Source organism: Thunnus maccoyii, chromosome 10, assembly GCF_910596095.1.
Source record: "Thunnus maccoyii chromosome 10, fThuMac1.1, whole genome shotgun sequence".
NCBI classification, from domain to species: Eukaryota; Metazoa; Chordata; class Actinopteri; order Scombriformes; family Scombridae; genus Thunnus; species Thunnus maccoyii.
This window is the reverse complement of record NC_056542.1, coordinates 25,461,583-25,478,448: the sequence shown is the minus strand read 5'-3', so window position 1 is coordinate 25,478,448 and position 16,866 is coordinate 25,461,583. Positions and strand designations below refer to the sequence as shown.

The 16,866-nt window shown below is 42.0% G+C and overlaps 1 protein-coding gene across 3 annotated transcripts in view; it reads right to left on the bottom strand.

Moving 5' to 3' along the window:
* The window catches only part of znf407 (zinc finger protein 407), a 146,876-nt gene extending 130,307 nt beyond the window's left edge, over nucleotides 1-16,569 (bottom strand). Inside the window, exons 1-4 of one of the 3 annotated variants that reach the window (XM_042424123.1) lie at nucleotides 16,470-16,569; nucleotides 13,754-14,457; nucleotides 10,892-13,240; nucleotides 4,254-4,368 (exon numbers count right to left, since the gene is read on the bottom strand). In XM_042424123.1, coding sequence (XP_042280057.1) covers nucleotides 4,254-4,368; nucleotides 10,892-13,240; nucleotides 13,754-14,393 — 3,104 coding nt within the window. In that variant the 5' untranslated portion in view covers nucleotides 14,394-14,457; nucleotides 16,470-16,569. Of the gene's footprint in view, nucleotides 1-4,253; nucleotides 4,369-10,891; nucleotides 13,241-13,753; nucleotides 14,458-16,056; nucleotides 16,227-16,469 lie in introns of those variants that run through there. The other 2 variants (XM_042424125.1, XM_042424124.1) reach the window with 2 other exon arrangements.
* Nucleotides 16,570-16,866: the final 297 nt, after the last annotated feature.

The following is a 16,866-nucleotide window of genomic DNA, read 5'->3' as shown; positions in this document are numbered from 1 at the left end:
TACGTGATGATTAAGTGTAACTCAAATACCGAGTGTGTTGTTCATAGGCCTGACAGGCAGTAATTTGGTGTATTATATTCTGCGGTTTTAATTGCACGCCACCAACGTGTCCCTCTGACACGTTATGAACCGATGATGTACAATTATTTCGGGGCGGCGGGAGATCAGTGGAGTGACATTATAATCATCCTCATAGGGATCCCTCTCTTCATCTGCAACAACCATTAATGTTTAAATGGGAGGAAGGGAGGAAAAAAAAAAAAAACATAAAAATAGTTCTCAGGGAGTTCTAACCAGAATCTGTTTGAGGATTATAGAGAATCACGTCAGGGGAGAAGGAGAGGGGTGTAGATAGACAATAGAGGGGCTGAGTTAAGTGACGGCTTTCTCTGGATAAGCAGCAAGCTAAGATGCTCCTCCACTGTCACTGCCAGGCCTCACACTACTCATACAGGCCCGGGCATTAAGGCACATTACAGCGGATGAGCCACGCAGGGCGGAACTGATGGGCTATTCTGGGAACAGACCAGACAATCTCACAAGACAGGGGGGACATAAAAACCCTGACATGAGCCAGCCCCATCCTGTTAACAGTCAAATCACACACACAACACCCAACATAAAATCATGACTATATATACTCTCTCTAACACTAAGTCAAGAAAACTGAGACGAGGGAGGGAAGGAGGGAGGGAGGGAGGCAAAAAAAACACAATGCGGCTTCCTCTACAGAGAGGACAAACTTGAACGTGTTGCAAACTTTCCGCGTTGCGAGAAAGCAACAGTTTTTAAGTTGTGTTCAAATTCCTGAAGAAGTGACACTAGGAAACGGGCAGCTTATGACCCATAATCATAAAACGGCAGTCCACAAGAGGACAATCTATGCCCATGATAATGTTAATACTTCTAAGACCCGGGCTGAGATATTAAACCGATGCCTCAAAGCATTTAGACTGTTTATGCATAATTTAACACCTACAACAGCAATGGATGTCCGTTGCATCTTTGGGGAGGACGAGAGAGCGGGAGGGTTGGAAATGCTGAATCCAGGGCCTTTCTGCTAGATGATGGAGGAGAGGAGGAGGAGGCTCATTAAGTGGCCGAGCCCCACTGTGGACAAAAACACGCCAGGAGGAAACGCAAGAATCTGTTGTCTCACATGGTGGAGGATCTTTTTTTTTTTTTTTTTTTTAACCAATTAAATATGAGAAATCTTATCTCGCATGCCAAACAGCCAATTTGTGTTTTTCTGCTGTTTTTGCACCTTAAGAGTTCTTTATAAGCAAATTAAGACAGATCAGTCTGTTTTAAAATAAAGACACACAGATAGGTAGATAGATAGGTAAGAAACAGACGTACAGGGGAAGTGAGAAAAATGGTGAGGCACAGACAGAAAGCCTTTAAAGTGTTAGCGATGACGAGCGAGGCACTGACCAGCCCACTCAGGTTTGATTGGCAGCGCGGTCAAGGGTTCCAATCATGTCCTGGCCTCGCATTTGCATTTGTTAATTAAATGCCACAACAATATGATCTTTAACTATCAACAACTCCCCCCCCCCCCCCCCCCCCCCCCCCCACTCCTGAGAAGAGACTAACAGCAGCGGGCTGAAGCTAAAGTGAGGTGGACAGCCGGGGTGCAGCACATCCATTCGCTCAGTGTCAGAGCCGAGGTAATCTTCCAGTCTGAAAGTTTAACAAGGAAAACACGGCAATCGATGGCAGTGAGGAGAGATTTTTTTTTTTTTTTAAGGGAAGGAGAAGAAAGGGAAAAAGACACAAACAATATGCTGAGCCGATGCTCTAAACAAAGTGGCAATAAACTAAGCCCACAAAACTCCATGGCGCAGGGAGGCCCTGGAGTCTGTAACCATGACACAAATGAATGAAACCCAAATTTCATCATGTAAAAAAAAAAAAAAAAGCAGCCCAAACACAGTCTTGTGTTAATTCAAATAATAAATGGTGATTACACATAAAAATCCCCCCCCACCACCCCCCAATTTTTTTTTTTTCTTCTTTTTTGGTTAAGGAAAATGTTGCCCCATTATTAGTATCCGCAGGAGAATACAGAGCTTAATCATACTATAATCTCACTTTTCTAGGTCACCCAAAACAAAACGGGTAATCACGTTACACATTATACCTGAAACACGGCAATCCATTAGTAACATGCTTTAGATTCAGATAAAATATCATCAAACGTGAAAAGTTTGGGGGCGAAGGAACGGGCTATGTGTATGTGTGGCTCTGGCCTTAATGAGGTTGTTTCTGGGGGTTTTCTTTGTGTTTGCTGCTCTTTAGTCAAGAGGAGGGATGGCCTGGTGATCAGTCAATAATGAAAGCACACACAGGGCCGATTTGTCACCAGTGGCTGGCACTGGCAGCACACAGTTCCTCCATCCGCATGATTTGTGAAACCGGAGGCTGTATTTAGTAGTCCCATTTAAAGACACATCGGAGTTCCGTATGTATGCGCGAGTATGTAATGCTAGACGCTTGGTCAAAGCCCGACACATTTGCAGCACTTGGGGAGAAAGGCGGTTTTCAGCTGGAGGGGCTTGTGAAACATGAGCCTTTCCTCTCATTAAAGTAGAAGCTGTGTTTAAACCAAAGCTTGTTTGCTCCTGCTGTAATATGTTTGTGAACATCAGCGGGAGCAAATAAACACATTCGCTCTGCTCGGCTTTAGAAGAACAAAATCGGCCTGTGACTGAACTAAATGGAACGGTTTACACAGAATTACACAGAGGGAGAAACTAATAACTCTACATATGTCTTCATCTTAGCGAGTGTATAGCCACAGAAGCTCGATGGCACAAAGCTGGAAATCCCACAATTTACTCTATTCCCCGACTGCATGTTAAACAGCTTAACGCGTCCATTTGAACATGGCAAGGCAGTGAGGAGGTCTACCATGGGAATGAAGCGAGCTGAACACAACATATGGTCTACATGTAGGGGGTACAAGGTACCGGGATAATAACTGTACTCTTGCACTACTGGGCATTTATAGGCTCGTGGTTACCTACATAAACTTCTAATTAGGATTATTTGTACAGCTGAAACGATGAAGAAGGTAAAATAAACTCTATTTCTATTACCTTTAATTCAAACAAAGTCAACGAGGAGCGATGCATTTGTCTTTTCAAGAAAGGCCTGGGAGTAATTAAAGGTTAGGGAAAGGTTATTCGTACACATTAATGTGAGGCCATAAAAGAAAGCTTTTTGATTGTTTTTGGACTACCACCAGTTTTTATCAATATTCAATGTCTTTAAAAGGATTGTTTTCTTTCCTGTTTCAACCACAATATCACAAAAGTTCAACTTTATTGGCAAATACAACATACTGTACATCAAAATGCTCTCAGGATTTTGAAACAGCATTGATGAAGACTCATCATAGGATTATTTAAGGCAGACAAGTGAAATTCTTTTAGTAGCTCCTTCAGGCAGTGTGTGTGGATTTAGTTTTTTTACAGATTGAAATCTCACATTTTTTAAAAAGGACTTTGCATCAGAGTGGTTGCAACGCATTACTCTTTCATTGTGTTCGGACAAGGCAATAGATCAATTACTTTGTGACAGATGCAATTCAAAGGAGGTGATACAATTGATAATTAGCTGATCACTCCTTAGAAACCAACATGAAACATTTCTACACCTGCCGGGAAGAGCATAAAGGTCGTTGGCTGTCACTGGTGTTGCTTCTGATTTTTAAACTCAGACACTGTGGCAGCTGTTCTGGAAATGAATTCCTCCTAAAATATCCCTAAATTTGTTTACATAAATATGCAGTGATAAACAGGTCGATCAGTTGCAGAGTTATGCTGTGTTTTATATAAATACTTTTAAGATCTGTTGATGCCGCCTGGGTGTTTATAGAGGCAGCAAGTCATGCTATCAGTTAAATGTTCATTTATTGGTCCGGTACTTACCTGATCAGGCTGAATCGATTCTCAGGTGGCTGTTTCTAGACTTAAGTCTTGTAGCAACATCAGTATAATGCTAAAACAAACACTTAAACTTGACTTGGACTACAATAGTCATTTAAGGGTGGATTCAGTTTGTATGTTCAGTTCTCTAATGATCTGATCACAGCTCTGTCTCTACACTTAAGTTGTAAAACAGCAAAACTTTTGCTCAACTCCTTGTCAATTCTGGGTTGTTTTTTTTTTAAGGAGTGACTTCTATCTTTGCTTTTTAAAGAAAGTGTTTTCAATCATTTTTAAAAGACGTTAGTCCTTGTAACTCACCCACAGATGTCGCATTTATACTCTCTCATGCCGAGGTGTCTCTTCACGTGGTTCCTGGCATCTCCCAGCTGAGCAGTTGCAAAGTTGCAGATTTTACACATGAAGGGCTTAGATCCTGTAAAACAAAGTGTGGAGAGTTCATATCCAACAATAGCATTCAATCTGAAAGAAAGAAAGTAGCAATTTTAATAAAACCTGACTGCATAACAGCTGGGCAGTAATGTGATTTTACATTACAGATCGTTTTTCAATGCCAGGCATGTAAGACTGTTATTAGTTCTCTGCTAGGACTTCAACCTACTTCACAGCCACAAAATGACTCCAGAATTATAAAAACAGATGCCCTTAATCCAGTCCCCATAAAAACTACAGTCACACTCCAAGTGCCAAGCGCCTCTTCTTTCACTCTCTATCTATCCTTGTCACTCTCCTTCATCTCTTACCTACTCTTCCTTTGCCTGTGGACGCGTAAATTGGATTCCAAAGGTCAGGGCGAATACGTAAATCAATTCTGTGTGCGCTCACTACCTCCCATTCCATCATTAAAGCACTAATCACTCTGGCGGGCTTCGCAGGGAGGTTTCTCCCTAATTATTGTCATTAATAAGTCCAGAGGGCGGGGTAGCGTTTGAGAGAGTGGCAAAGCCTCTGCCTGCCATCCGTCATTTAAGAGCAGAGCTGCGAGGGCTGATGCCGGTGCTATCTGTGTGACGCACAAACATCTTCCAGCTCAGGTTAAAAGAGGGAACTGGGTCCTTCAAAACAAACACAGCAGATATGTCAGACAAAATCAGTTACCATATGGTTTACCAAACCATACCGAACTTTAAATTCAGCCAACTGATTTGCTAAAGCCTACACTTCCTCATAAAACCTAAACATATGCATTTGGCAAAAGAAAATGGATATTTTGTTTGGCAGGCTGAGCCAGATTTAGGCCAGCATCACACAGTGCGACACTCCAATCTAAGTGGCAGCCTGGTATGATATCCACGTACGCATCTTTGAGCAAACCCTCACCCTCTCCCAGTGAATATCCCAAGACATTCTACAATATTTATTCCAGGGGCAGCCGCTGATTTGATTAAGCACTTTGTGTAGATTACTAATTTGTTCATACACGGTTCACTTGCTGTGAGCTGGAAGTACGACACATCGAATTTTAAGCTGGTAACGAAGATTGAAAGGCAAGCCTGTGCTAACAAGGCCCATAAACACAGAGGGCGGGGAGGTCCACATATGGGCAACAGCAAAGCCAGCCTCTTCATTTCACATGTCCCTACAGTGTACTACACACACACACAGACACATACAAATCACAAACGCAGTCACAAAGGCACATAAACAAGAACAAACAAAGGCAGATTAACACATAAAATCCCTATACATAACTACATATGCTTCACACCTAAATGTGTAGACACTTTCACACACACACACGCAAAAAAATAATTACACAACAAAATCATCAACACCCATAAAAAACAAAAAGACAAGCCTACACACTCACACCACACCCACCATCACACCTACACATACCTACATCTAGATTCAGAACCCAAACTAACACCTATGCAAGTGCATACAGACACACACACATTATATTCACAATACATAATCACCCGTGGACAAACAGAAGGAGAGACAATCATTCTCTCTCCTTCTCACTCACACACACACACACACACAAGTTGAGGTGAGAGAGAGGCGTGTGGGGAGCTGATTTGTCCAGATGGCTGGCTGAGTATGAGACATGGCAGAAAGGAGAGAGATGTAACATCCCTCAGTTCTCACATCTTATCACATTAATACTCCACCACTCCACTTAAACAGCCTCCGTGAAACTGAAATTGACCATCAATGCAGTGTCATGTTAAATTAATATTGCCATCCACATAGGGGCGATGTGGCTCCCTCACATCCCAGATGAGACAGGGAATGACTAATTCATTTCCTGAGAGAAGAACCTCATGCAATGTTTCACTACACACACACACACACATACACATACACATAATGTGATGTCTTAAGCCTTGCACATGTCACACACTCCTGCCGGGCCCTTCGCTTTAACCTTCATGTTTAGAGGAACAGAATAATACATGATAATTTCATATAAGTAAATGTCTGCTTTGTTAGGTTTCTTTCTACAACCAGTTAAAACACAATGGTAACACTTGAGATTGTTCCAATTTCCACCGCGGGTTAGCTGCAGCCTTACTGCGCTGTTTACATGGCAGGCACTGTATAAGTCATCACATTCTGTCACACACAGAGTTGCAGATATCAAGTCAAGATTTATTTTTATCCGTCACATTTTTTTTCAATTATTGTAGCCTACCGATAGATCTATTTTACATTACAGTGAGTGGATTAGAACATTTTTAATACAGTGCCACAAGTCACGCAAATATAAACCAGGATTCTTTACAGGGGGATTTAACATGTGCGTGTCAATACCGACCTGTGAAAAACATACTGCAAAAATATGTGTAAAATCAGTGAAGTTCCTTGACTGAGTATGTAATCGTGCATCATGAAATTATTGTAGCCTAACAGCAGGCCTAACATTTCCAAAAGAAAAGGCTACAGATGAGTGACAGAATGCCATTCATAGTGGTGCAATAAATATGTGTATTGCTTCCTAGTTTGTGGCGGCTGGGCGACTCCACCACCTGTGAGAATGTAGCACTGATAGCCATACAGTGGAAAAATGCATTAACTTAACTTAATTTTCTAATAAGGACATTATTTAAAAAGCAGCAAGCACCACCAAAAGGATTCACTGTACATCTATATCATGTCATTAACCTTGAGACAAGGCGAGACATACAGTACATTTTTTTCGTCAAAAAAACCTTTTTGGGATTTCTCAGTCTTTCATTAACACGGTCTCTAATATCTTTCCATTCCTTGCTTGAAATATCCTTGTAATAGTGCTGAAGAAGCTTCTTTAGCTTGAGAATAACATTCCTGGGAAGGCCTTGTTTGCCATCCAAACCCTCCCAATTAACCTTCTGTGCCCAGGACGGGTATGTGGGGAAGTCCACAATCATCATAAACATCATTGCCGCATAGTCATCCAAATGTGGGCGTCCATCTCTGTATTTTGTGGAACTAAAAATGCTTTTTTCAACTTCTGGATTCACAGTCTGAAGAACAATGTCTGGTAGGTTATTAGGGGTTGGTGGTGTTCGGACAGCCGGTGTTGAGGTAGGAGCGGATACCCTGTTTGGTGGTGACAGCAAGTGAGGTGAAAATTGTGCCTCTACACGCCTTTAGGAGGAGCTCCAGACTAGTAGAAGAAAGGTACAACAGGGAAAACTGATCTTGCAATGGAGTACAAAGCCACCGTTCATTGTATAAGTCACCACCGTTGCCACTGGAGTTCCCCCTCTCCACCATCATCTGGAGGGTGTGTCGGAAAGAATCGTTTTCCTCACAAACTTTAGTCAGCTGCCGTTCCAGCCCCCCAACAGTCCTCCGGAGAGAGGCGTCGTCCTCCAGTGCTTTCTTCCGGTCGTGTTTCAGCTCATTCAAAGCCTTCTGAAGCCTGGAGACTTCTCCCTGCATGCACTGTTTCACCAGTTCCTCCACTGCCTGCACAGTGACCGCTGCAGCAGGAGGCGCTGGCATGAAAAAACAGCAATTAAACCCAGAGCTGTAAATACTTCAGTCTTGTCCCAGTCTACTTTCTATTTTCACCTTTACAAATTTTTCTCCATCTGGTCCTCCTACATTTTAGTATTTGCAAAAAAAGAATCCAAAATTGCATGCACTGATTAGTTTGATGGTGAATGGTGGTGATGGTTAGTATAGAACTCATATAGATGAATCTGCAGCTCTTCCTTGATCCTTTCCTTGTGTGAACTCTTTTTGCGCATTTGGTCTTCCCCATTTGGGTCTAGATTTGGCTGCAAAATGGACTTGGCTTGATTAGAAATAATATAAAATAATTATATAATATGTAAATTACAAGTGCCATCCTTTTCCAATTTGATACAAGGTCCTCCCTCATCACTGTGTGACCACAATCCAGTGTGGAATGAGAGGATTTAAGTCGTTTTTTTCTTGGTAATTCTGAATCAAAAGCCCATATTGGTTAAAGTGGCTTCAATAATATGGATCATGTTCAAAAATCCAGACACGAGGCAGACCAGTGGAGCACTTCCAGTTTTACTTTTCACTTATTTCTACAAACACACATCACATTCTCTGTGTAAATGTGCATGCATGGCATGTGTGTCCATTACTTTAAGGCTCAGTCTGAGGTCAGACAGCTCACTCCAGTGAAAAAGTGACCAATTTACCTCAAAATGCAAATTCCAGCTGCAACCTCATTGGCAAAATTCAAGCATGTGTACGTGTTTCCTTTAAGGGACAAATTGACAAATCTGTGTGCAGCCTCCCACTACCGACTCCTGATTTCACTGATTAATCAAGTGAATAAAAACTAGGTCTTAATTAAAAGGATCTGGACGTGCTCCCGGCCCAGAAACTGGCAGACCCCCACCGTGCTGCTCCGCAGCCCCACAAACAAACTCCCAGAATAAATGACCACCATATAAAAGGTGAATAATTCACTGTAATGAGGGAACTTAGCAATAATAACAACTGGCATATGTTGTCAAAATGAAGAGAAATAGGTGCTTTCCACAAATACGAACAGCATAAATGAAAGGGGAGATGTAATCATATACACAAGAACATAACTCTATTGAATAAAAAGACGTAAACCTAAAAAACAAAAAGTGTTCATCATCTGAAACCTCAGAATGTGCCCTTGACTTGAAGCCATCTGTTAGGACTTCAGTGTTACAGCTTTCATTTTCTTAAGTAACACCAAGCAAGTGACCTCAAAACTCAAGAATTATGGCATAGGGTAGAATTATGAATACATATAGACTAACCGTTAATAAGAAGAAAGTGGGTGTTCAACATTAATCATCAAGAGTTTCACCTCCAGTTCTTACGGCTTTAAGCAATCTGATTTTAGCAGTAAGCAACCTGACTTTGGCACACAAGGTGACTGGCACACATACTAGAAAAAATAAGAAAAAATGTTTAGTCAAATGTAAAGCTAAATTATTCCTTTGCCCCAGAAAATATAATGGTTATACCTTTGGTTATACTGTTTTTCCACTTAAACACCATGGCAGGATGTTTTATTCTGAGCCCTTTTTCACTTAAATGCATTTATGGGCATATGATAACATGATGGAGTGAAATCACAGCACTCTAAGTACTTCACCCGTATTCATTGAGGACACGCTGGGAATATTATCTCTTCATTTGCTAACAAGGACTACATGACAAAGCTACAATACCTACACAAACCATCCACTGTGACTGACTCTGAAAGTGGAAACAATCCTTTTTTTACCTCCCATTCAACCGACACCTCATACACACAAAGACACATGCACTCATGTGCACACACGGTAAGCACAGAGCATGGACTTCAATTAAAGTCCCATTAAAGTTTGGGCTGAAAGGGGGATGGACCATACGAGGCAGAGAAGGGCATTTATTGATGGCGCCCTCACATCTCGTTCCTGCATTAAGTTGATTTTAAAAGCAATTAATACACATGGTCAGGGAAAAGTAATGGAGCGCCCTATGTTCTTAACCTGCCGGACATTTCCCAGCCGAAGCCCTGACCAACGCAGCCCTGCTTTGCATTATAAATGACAAGATAAATCTTAATGGATTGAGGATAATCAGCTAGCCATGAAGGCTGACATATACACACATTCACCACGCATACGAGCACTCACACACATATACACAAACATGGACATACAGACACAAGGGAAATTAAAGGCTTTGAATACGTCTGCATTGATTATTTTAAATTATTAGCCCACCTCTCTTTGGACCTCCAATGCTTTTAGCCTAAGCTTTAACACTTTTACAGAGACTTATTGACTATAATTACAACTGAGTCTTGGTAATGGACACATCAATTATGAGTCGCACATGTCTCTGACCAGGCGTTGCTCAGGGAATCCCAATCTGGGGTCCATTAGCGTCTCTCCTGCTGGTCTGAAGCTCAATCAGTCTTTACCTTCACCTCAGCTGAAACAGCTATTACCTGGCTGGAGTAGATAGTAGCCTTAACATTAGCCTGAGCTGCCAAAGAGGAGGCTGTATCTCCCCACTCAATACTTGTTGTACCAAAACACAAAGGCCTAATAGCTCAGCAAATACATTTTTGTTTTCCTTTTAAGATTTTTTGCTACAATTATCAAATGTGGTCAAGAGTCAAAGCATTATTGTATATGGCATCATAAGAACATTATAAGTAAACTGAGGGAAGGATTAAAATATTATCCATACATTATACCACAAACCTAATCAGTCACACGATACAGATACTCAGTGCATTAAAATACATGTATTTCAATGCACTAAGTATTCAAAGCATTCTGAGCACCTTTCTAATACATTAAACTGCAGCTAAAGGTTAAAAGTGCTCCTTTTACTCCCTTTAAATATCGCTGTAGGTAAAATGGGAAATAAAAGCTTTGATCTGTTTTTTTCTAAATGGTCAGTGTGTTCAAAGAAATGTTTGCAAAAGTGTGTCAGATACAGAAGAACAGAAATAGCGAGGGAGTGCATAAAAGCAGGATACATACCGGTGTGTGTGCGAATGTGAGCCAGGAAGGCCATGGAGTTGCTGCTCTTGCACACCTTGCCACAGTATTTGCACACACTGCCCTGGTTCTCCTCGCGCTCACGGTTGATCTGCTCCGTGTCCTCCAGCACGTACTTGTTGACCTCTCTCAGCAGCTCCTCGTGTTTCTCCTTGATGTGAACAAACAGGTCTTGCTCTGTTTCGAAGCGGTCAGTGCATTTTACGCACTTGAAGCTCGCACCCCCTTCGGGCAGCTCCTCCACACTGTTCTGCTCGTTGCGGAGGTGGGCGGCACTGGTCAGATGCTGGTGCAGGTTGCTCTCAGTGTAGAATGACTTGCCACACACCAAGCAGTGGAAATGCTTCTCCTTGGATGGATGCTTCATTGAGATGTGGACGTTGAGGCCGCTGATGCCATCGGCCATGAAGCCACAGTCCTCACAGCGTATACGAGCGTTGTTTCCTTTGGCCTCATCTCTCACTCTCATTTCCTTGGGTTTGAGCTTCTTGACGTAAGCAGAATTGGGGGTCAGGATGCCAGAGGTCACAGGTGATCCCCCAGTCAGGCATATCACAGCAGCCTCGCCTTCTAGAGTCAGACCATCCTGCAGCGCCTGCTCCTGCTCAGCGAGGGTCTTTACGGATACAATGCAGGCATCAAAGGGTGGGGCTTTGGACATTTGTGTATCTGTATGAGAGCTGTCACTTTTTTCATCTACATTCACTACATCTGCGTGTTTACTCCTTTCTTCCTGGCCTTCTTCCTGGCCTTCTTCCTGGCCTTCTTCCTGGCCTTCTTCCTGACGTTCTTCCTGACGTTCTTCCTGACGTTCTTCCTGACGTTCTTCCTGACGTTCTTCCTGACGTTCTTCCTGACGTTCTTCCTGACGTTCTTCCTGGCCTTCTGGTTGTGCGGGTTGTTCCACTGCAGGTTGAAGTTCTGCTGGAGCCTGCTGGGGTTCGGACAGTGCTGTTACTTCGACTGTCTGGTTTGTTGGATCTGGTTCACCACCAGTGGAAGATGTGATACTCTCTGTTTGCTTCTCATCTGCACTGCCAGCCACACCAACCACAGCATCAACAGGCTCTGTGGGAACTGAAGGTGCAGCTGTGGACTGATTGTCTATAGCTTGGTTGTCCTCTGAACAGGATTCAGACTCTTCTGTGGGGCTATACGGTTCACATTCAGGGTTAGAGTTTGCCCCAGCAGTGACCTCCTTCAGCTTCAGAGGGAGCGACAAAGCTCTTTGTCCATCACTCCCTAATGGCTCCAAGTATTTCTGGCTTTTCTGCTTATGCTTCTCTGTGTTGGCATGGCGAGACATTTCCCTGCTCGTTACAGCATAATAGCTGCATGCTAGACAGACATACTCAAAGTCTTTGGTGTGCTTTCTTTTGACATGAAGATGGAGGGAAGGGATGGACTGAGCTACAAAATCACAGTGACTGCAAGCATTAACAGAGTCATATTTAGTTTTTTTCTGGCTTGCGTCTGACTGAGTTTGCTCTTCTCTGCTATGCTCTTTTGACCCTGTTTTATCAGATTCCTGCTCTCCGTCAGTGGCCTGTGTAGTTGTGGGGTCCTGGGATGATGCACTTGTGTGGCTGTTGACCGGGTTATTATTTGCACACTCTTGTGCACGTCTTACATGTTTCTTCGTAATACAGTGACGATCCATGTCTCCTTTGGTCACGCAGCTATAGTTGCACAGGTTGCAGCTATAGCCATACTCCTTGCTGTGTTTACGGCGGACATGGACACTGAGGTTGGTGGCATTGGACACTACCAGGCCACAGTATCCACAAGTGGTTGTGGATCCTTGCTTTGGTCTTCCTCTTTTCTTTCTGGGAGGTTCTAGCTCCAAGTCTTCCTCCTCAACAGAAACAGATTTAGCAGCCCCTACTGCCTCCTCAGTTTCCTGGTCTCCCTCTGTCAAAGAAGGTACTCCTTCTGCAACAGACACTGGAGTGATACCATCTATACTGTCACCATCTCCAGCACTGTCTTTGCTTACCCTCTCAACATGCTCGTCAAACGAGGAAGACTCTGTGCTTTTCTCTCCATTTTGATGTTGCATGTGGCTATCTGAGGACAGGTGATCTTCCATCCATTCACATGTGGCTGAATAAAAGTTACATAATTTGCAGCGGTACCATTCCTGGCCTGGGTGTTTGATTCGAGCATGGCTCTCCAGTAACACAGGGGTGCTAACCCTAAAATCACAGTTTTCACACTTCAGCTGGAACCTGCTGAGTGTCCGTTTGGGCGCCACTCGTGTTGGGATAGTCTTCACAGTGGTGCCAGGATCCTCAGCTTCCTCTTCTTCCCCCATGTTCTCATCGGCATCAACTGAAAGACATTACAAAGATACACTTTTTCAAGTCTCTTTTTAACCAACACAATTTAATTTTTTTTAAAAAAGTTTAAAAAGACTCAGAGTGCAACTTTGAACATAAACATTGGAACAATTCAAAAAAACTTAGCATTGCATGTTTCTACTTTTCTACTTGGAACTAAAACCTAATACCATTGATATATTGAATGAGTACAACATTTTGATAAGACATTTTCACAAAAGCTACAAAGTAAAAATCAATACAATAGACAGTGAATACAAATGTATTCACTGGGATGTTAACAAGTGTTTTCTGAGAAAATCTGTCCATACCTCCTCCACACCCACCCAGCTACTATGACTGTGACAATTCAGTCATCATTTTACTATACAGAAGTTTGAAGCTTTTTCGAATATTGTTTCATTCATCAACCCAGACTGAACTATCGTAGATTGTAAGAATAACATGAATTCTGGTGGAGGGTGAATTTCAACATTGACTGGATTAGAGAATAGCAAATACTCACATGTGTATGGGGTGTCTTTGGTGTGGTATCTCTGGATATGCACATCTAGAGGAGCCTTGTCCCTAAACTCTTGCCCACAGTAGTTGCAGGAATAAATGATCTTGGGTTTTGGGGTTCGCTTGCTTACTCTTCTCTCTGCCTGCTTGTCTAATGCCATCTCCCTTTTAGTTGAACCTTTTGTGTTTATCCCATCATCAGTGGCACTTGATCTCAGATCATCAAGATTTTCAAGGTTTTGTTTAACATCAGCAGTGCTTTCAGTCTCCATATCCATCTCCTGTTGGACTTCAGCTGGACTCATGTCAGAGATATTTTCACCTTCTTCAGCTGGCTTTGCGGTTTTATCTGTGTTCTTTGAGTTCTTGCCATGCTTTCTTGCATAGTGAATTTTCAGTGATCTTGGGCATTTTGCTAAGAAGCCACAAAGTGTGCAGAGCTTATCCCCATCTTGAGGTACCGAGTCTGGCAACGGCCTTTCAGCCAGTTCCTCATCTGCTTTATCCGGCTCTACAGTCCTACTGGGTGAGTCGGTCTGGGTTTCCTCCATTTCCTCATCGTCTGGTTGCACTTTCCCACTGGTGTCATTTTCTGACACTTTGTCCTCAACAGCCTCCTTTCCTGATATCAATGTTTTATCCATATCATGTCCTGCTACAATTACATGTAACAGTGAAGCTGGTCACTGTCAAAGCTGGATCAAACTCCTGAGAAAAGAAAAAAAAAACACAGGACTTATATTTGGCATCTTCAACTGATACACAATTCAGTGAAGAAAAGACAATTCTGTAAACAAGTTAACTGCATTAGCCACAAATTGTGTAATTCACCACAAGCTTCTGGAAAGTGATCAATCCTTCAAAAACACTGTCTGACCAAACACAAGTAAATGTCGCCATCTAGTGCCTCCAGGCAGACACAAATCATGTTAAAAAGACAGACCAGCATGAGAGCTACAGCTGCTGCTTCAAATGAGAAAAAAAACTCTGGTTGAGTCACGGTCATTTAATAGAGTACAAATATATCATTGCTGGTTTAAGACTCATTATCAAATGCCTGTAGACATGACACAGTGGAGCTACAGTTAGTTGCCACAATTACGAATAACCATATATCAAAATCCTCACGCAGTTCTAACAGTTTCAACAAATCTTTTATTTTTTTTAATGGCAAAGATACTAGGTAAGAGTTTGTATAAAATTGGGGAAATATTAAGCAACAAAAATTGGGTTTAAATCCCTTGTCCACAATCCTTAATTGTCATTAAGGTTAAAAATTCTTGTCTTTTTCTTTTTCAGTTTTATGTACACCTCATCCATTTTGATAGTCCAATAATAATTACCATCCTTAACTTGGATTTGCCTCATTAAGGAGGGCCACTTCATAAAAAGAGTCCTTTCATTCTGTGTTATGATTCATACTTTATTTCCACTACCAGCCCCATAACCTATTTGTATTTTAAATGTAAATGTAGTATCCATAAAGATTGACCATAGCATTTATGTTATAACTACAGTTACAGAGAGATCATTGCACATCCATGTATTGGGATGGCCTAAACTGATGCTTGTTGTTCTGCAGTTCAACTGCAACTGAAAAGTTGCACATAATCTGCAGCAACAGAACGGAGATTCTATTTTGTTCATAATATGAACCCATCCAGCCAATCATGAAGGGATAATATTCATCAGGATGTTGCACGCAACCAGTGGTCACTATATTTCAGTACAATTCAGTATCGAGACCATGGATGTATTATAAGATCTTATTATACATATATATAGTATTGAGACTAAGCTCTGTGTGCTCACTACCGCCATCCACTGAGTATTGTGGGAGAATACGACTGCAGGATTGACAGGGGGAACACAGTATCAACATGGGGTTTTTATTGATGTATTGTTTGCTTGGTTGCTAACGTCAAGTTGCATTGACGCTGAAATGAGAGACCCCTTCCGTTGGATCATGAAAGGTCTTAATTCAAATTAAATTAAATAGTTTCCCTGTTTTTTTATCCCTCTTTGCGAGAAAAGGGTAGCATCTCAGCTAAGGGTGCTAAGCTAATAATATAATATGTCAATTGGACTAGGACTGTGACTGCTGTCTACCACTTGTCCAACACGGAGACCAAATTAACAAGACTTCTACCTGTCGGTTTGGTAACTTATTCTCGGTAAAGTTCCAATAGTTTAATATTACCGAGCCTGCGGTACAAGCTAGAAAGTAATACAAGTTAGCCTAACAGACTCTTAACTGCACGTTTCAAACTGCAACGACAGGCGAAATATGTCATTTTGCAATGCTACCAAAATTGGGAAATCTCTCTTTTCATGGTGTGGCTGGATCTTGCAGCAGGACACATACTAGGTCGAGATGTTGGGGGTTTTGATGCTCATTTGCTGGCTACTGTGTGGCTAATGTGCTAACTAGCAACATGTTCCTCAACTGTACTTTGAGCTACGTACAGCGCGACCAATTACATTGCTACATCGTCTGTGTCATCCAATCATAGGGGGGCAAAGGCGGGTCTTAATCGTTCCGAGGCTTGGAAAACGACGGCAGCACAGAGGCCCAAAAAGGAGGCTAACATCGACCTCTGAAACTGTCACCTACACTATCGAGACAGAACTTGAAAACACCCGAAAGAGCGGTCTTTTGTTTCATGAAAAGCGACTTGGGTAATAATAAGGTAATATAGTGACAAATGCACTAAACTTACCTCTAATTAAACGACTGTTCCCACTGTCCGCGCTTTTTGCTGCTAGACACAAATGGCGTACCGTAGCATGAGCCATGCGTCACACGAAGAGGCGGTCCGCTCGCTGCATCTCTGTTTTTTCTTTTTTTTTTTTCCTTTTTTTATTAAGCACAAGGAAACAAGACAGCGAATAAACAAAATGCAGTATAGAATTCAATCAACAATGGTGGAAATTATGCTACAACACAGCCAAATACAAATAACACACTAAAGAGGTATCATTATACTTAAAATCAAGAGGGGAAAAAGTTTTTTTAAAAACAAAACAAACAACAAAAAAGTGCAAGATAAAAGACATTAAAATGGCAAGGACCGAGATAAAGATGAATACAATTTTTTAGCCTCTCTATTGGTTTTT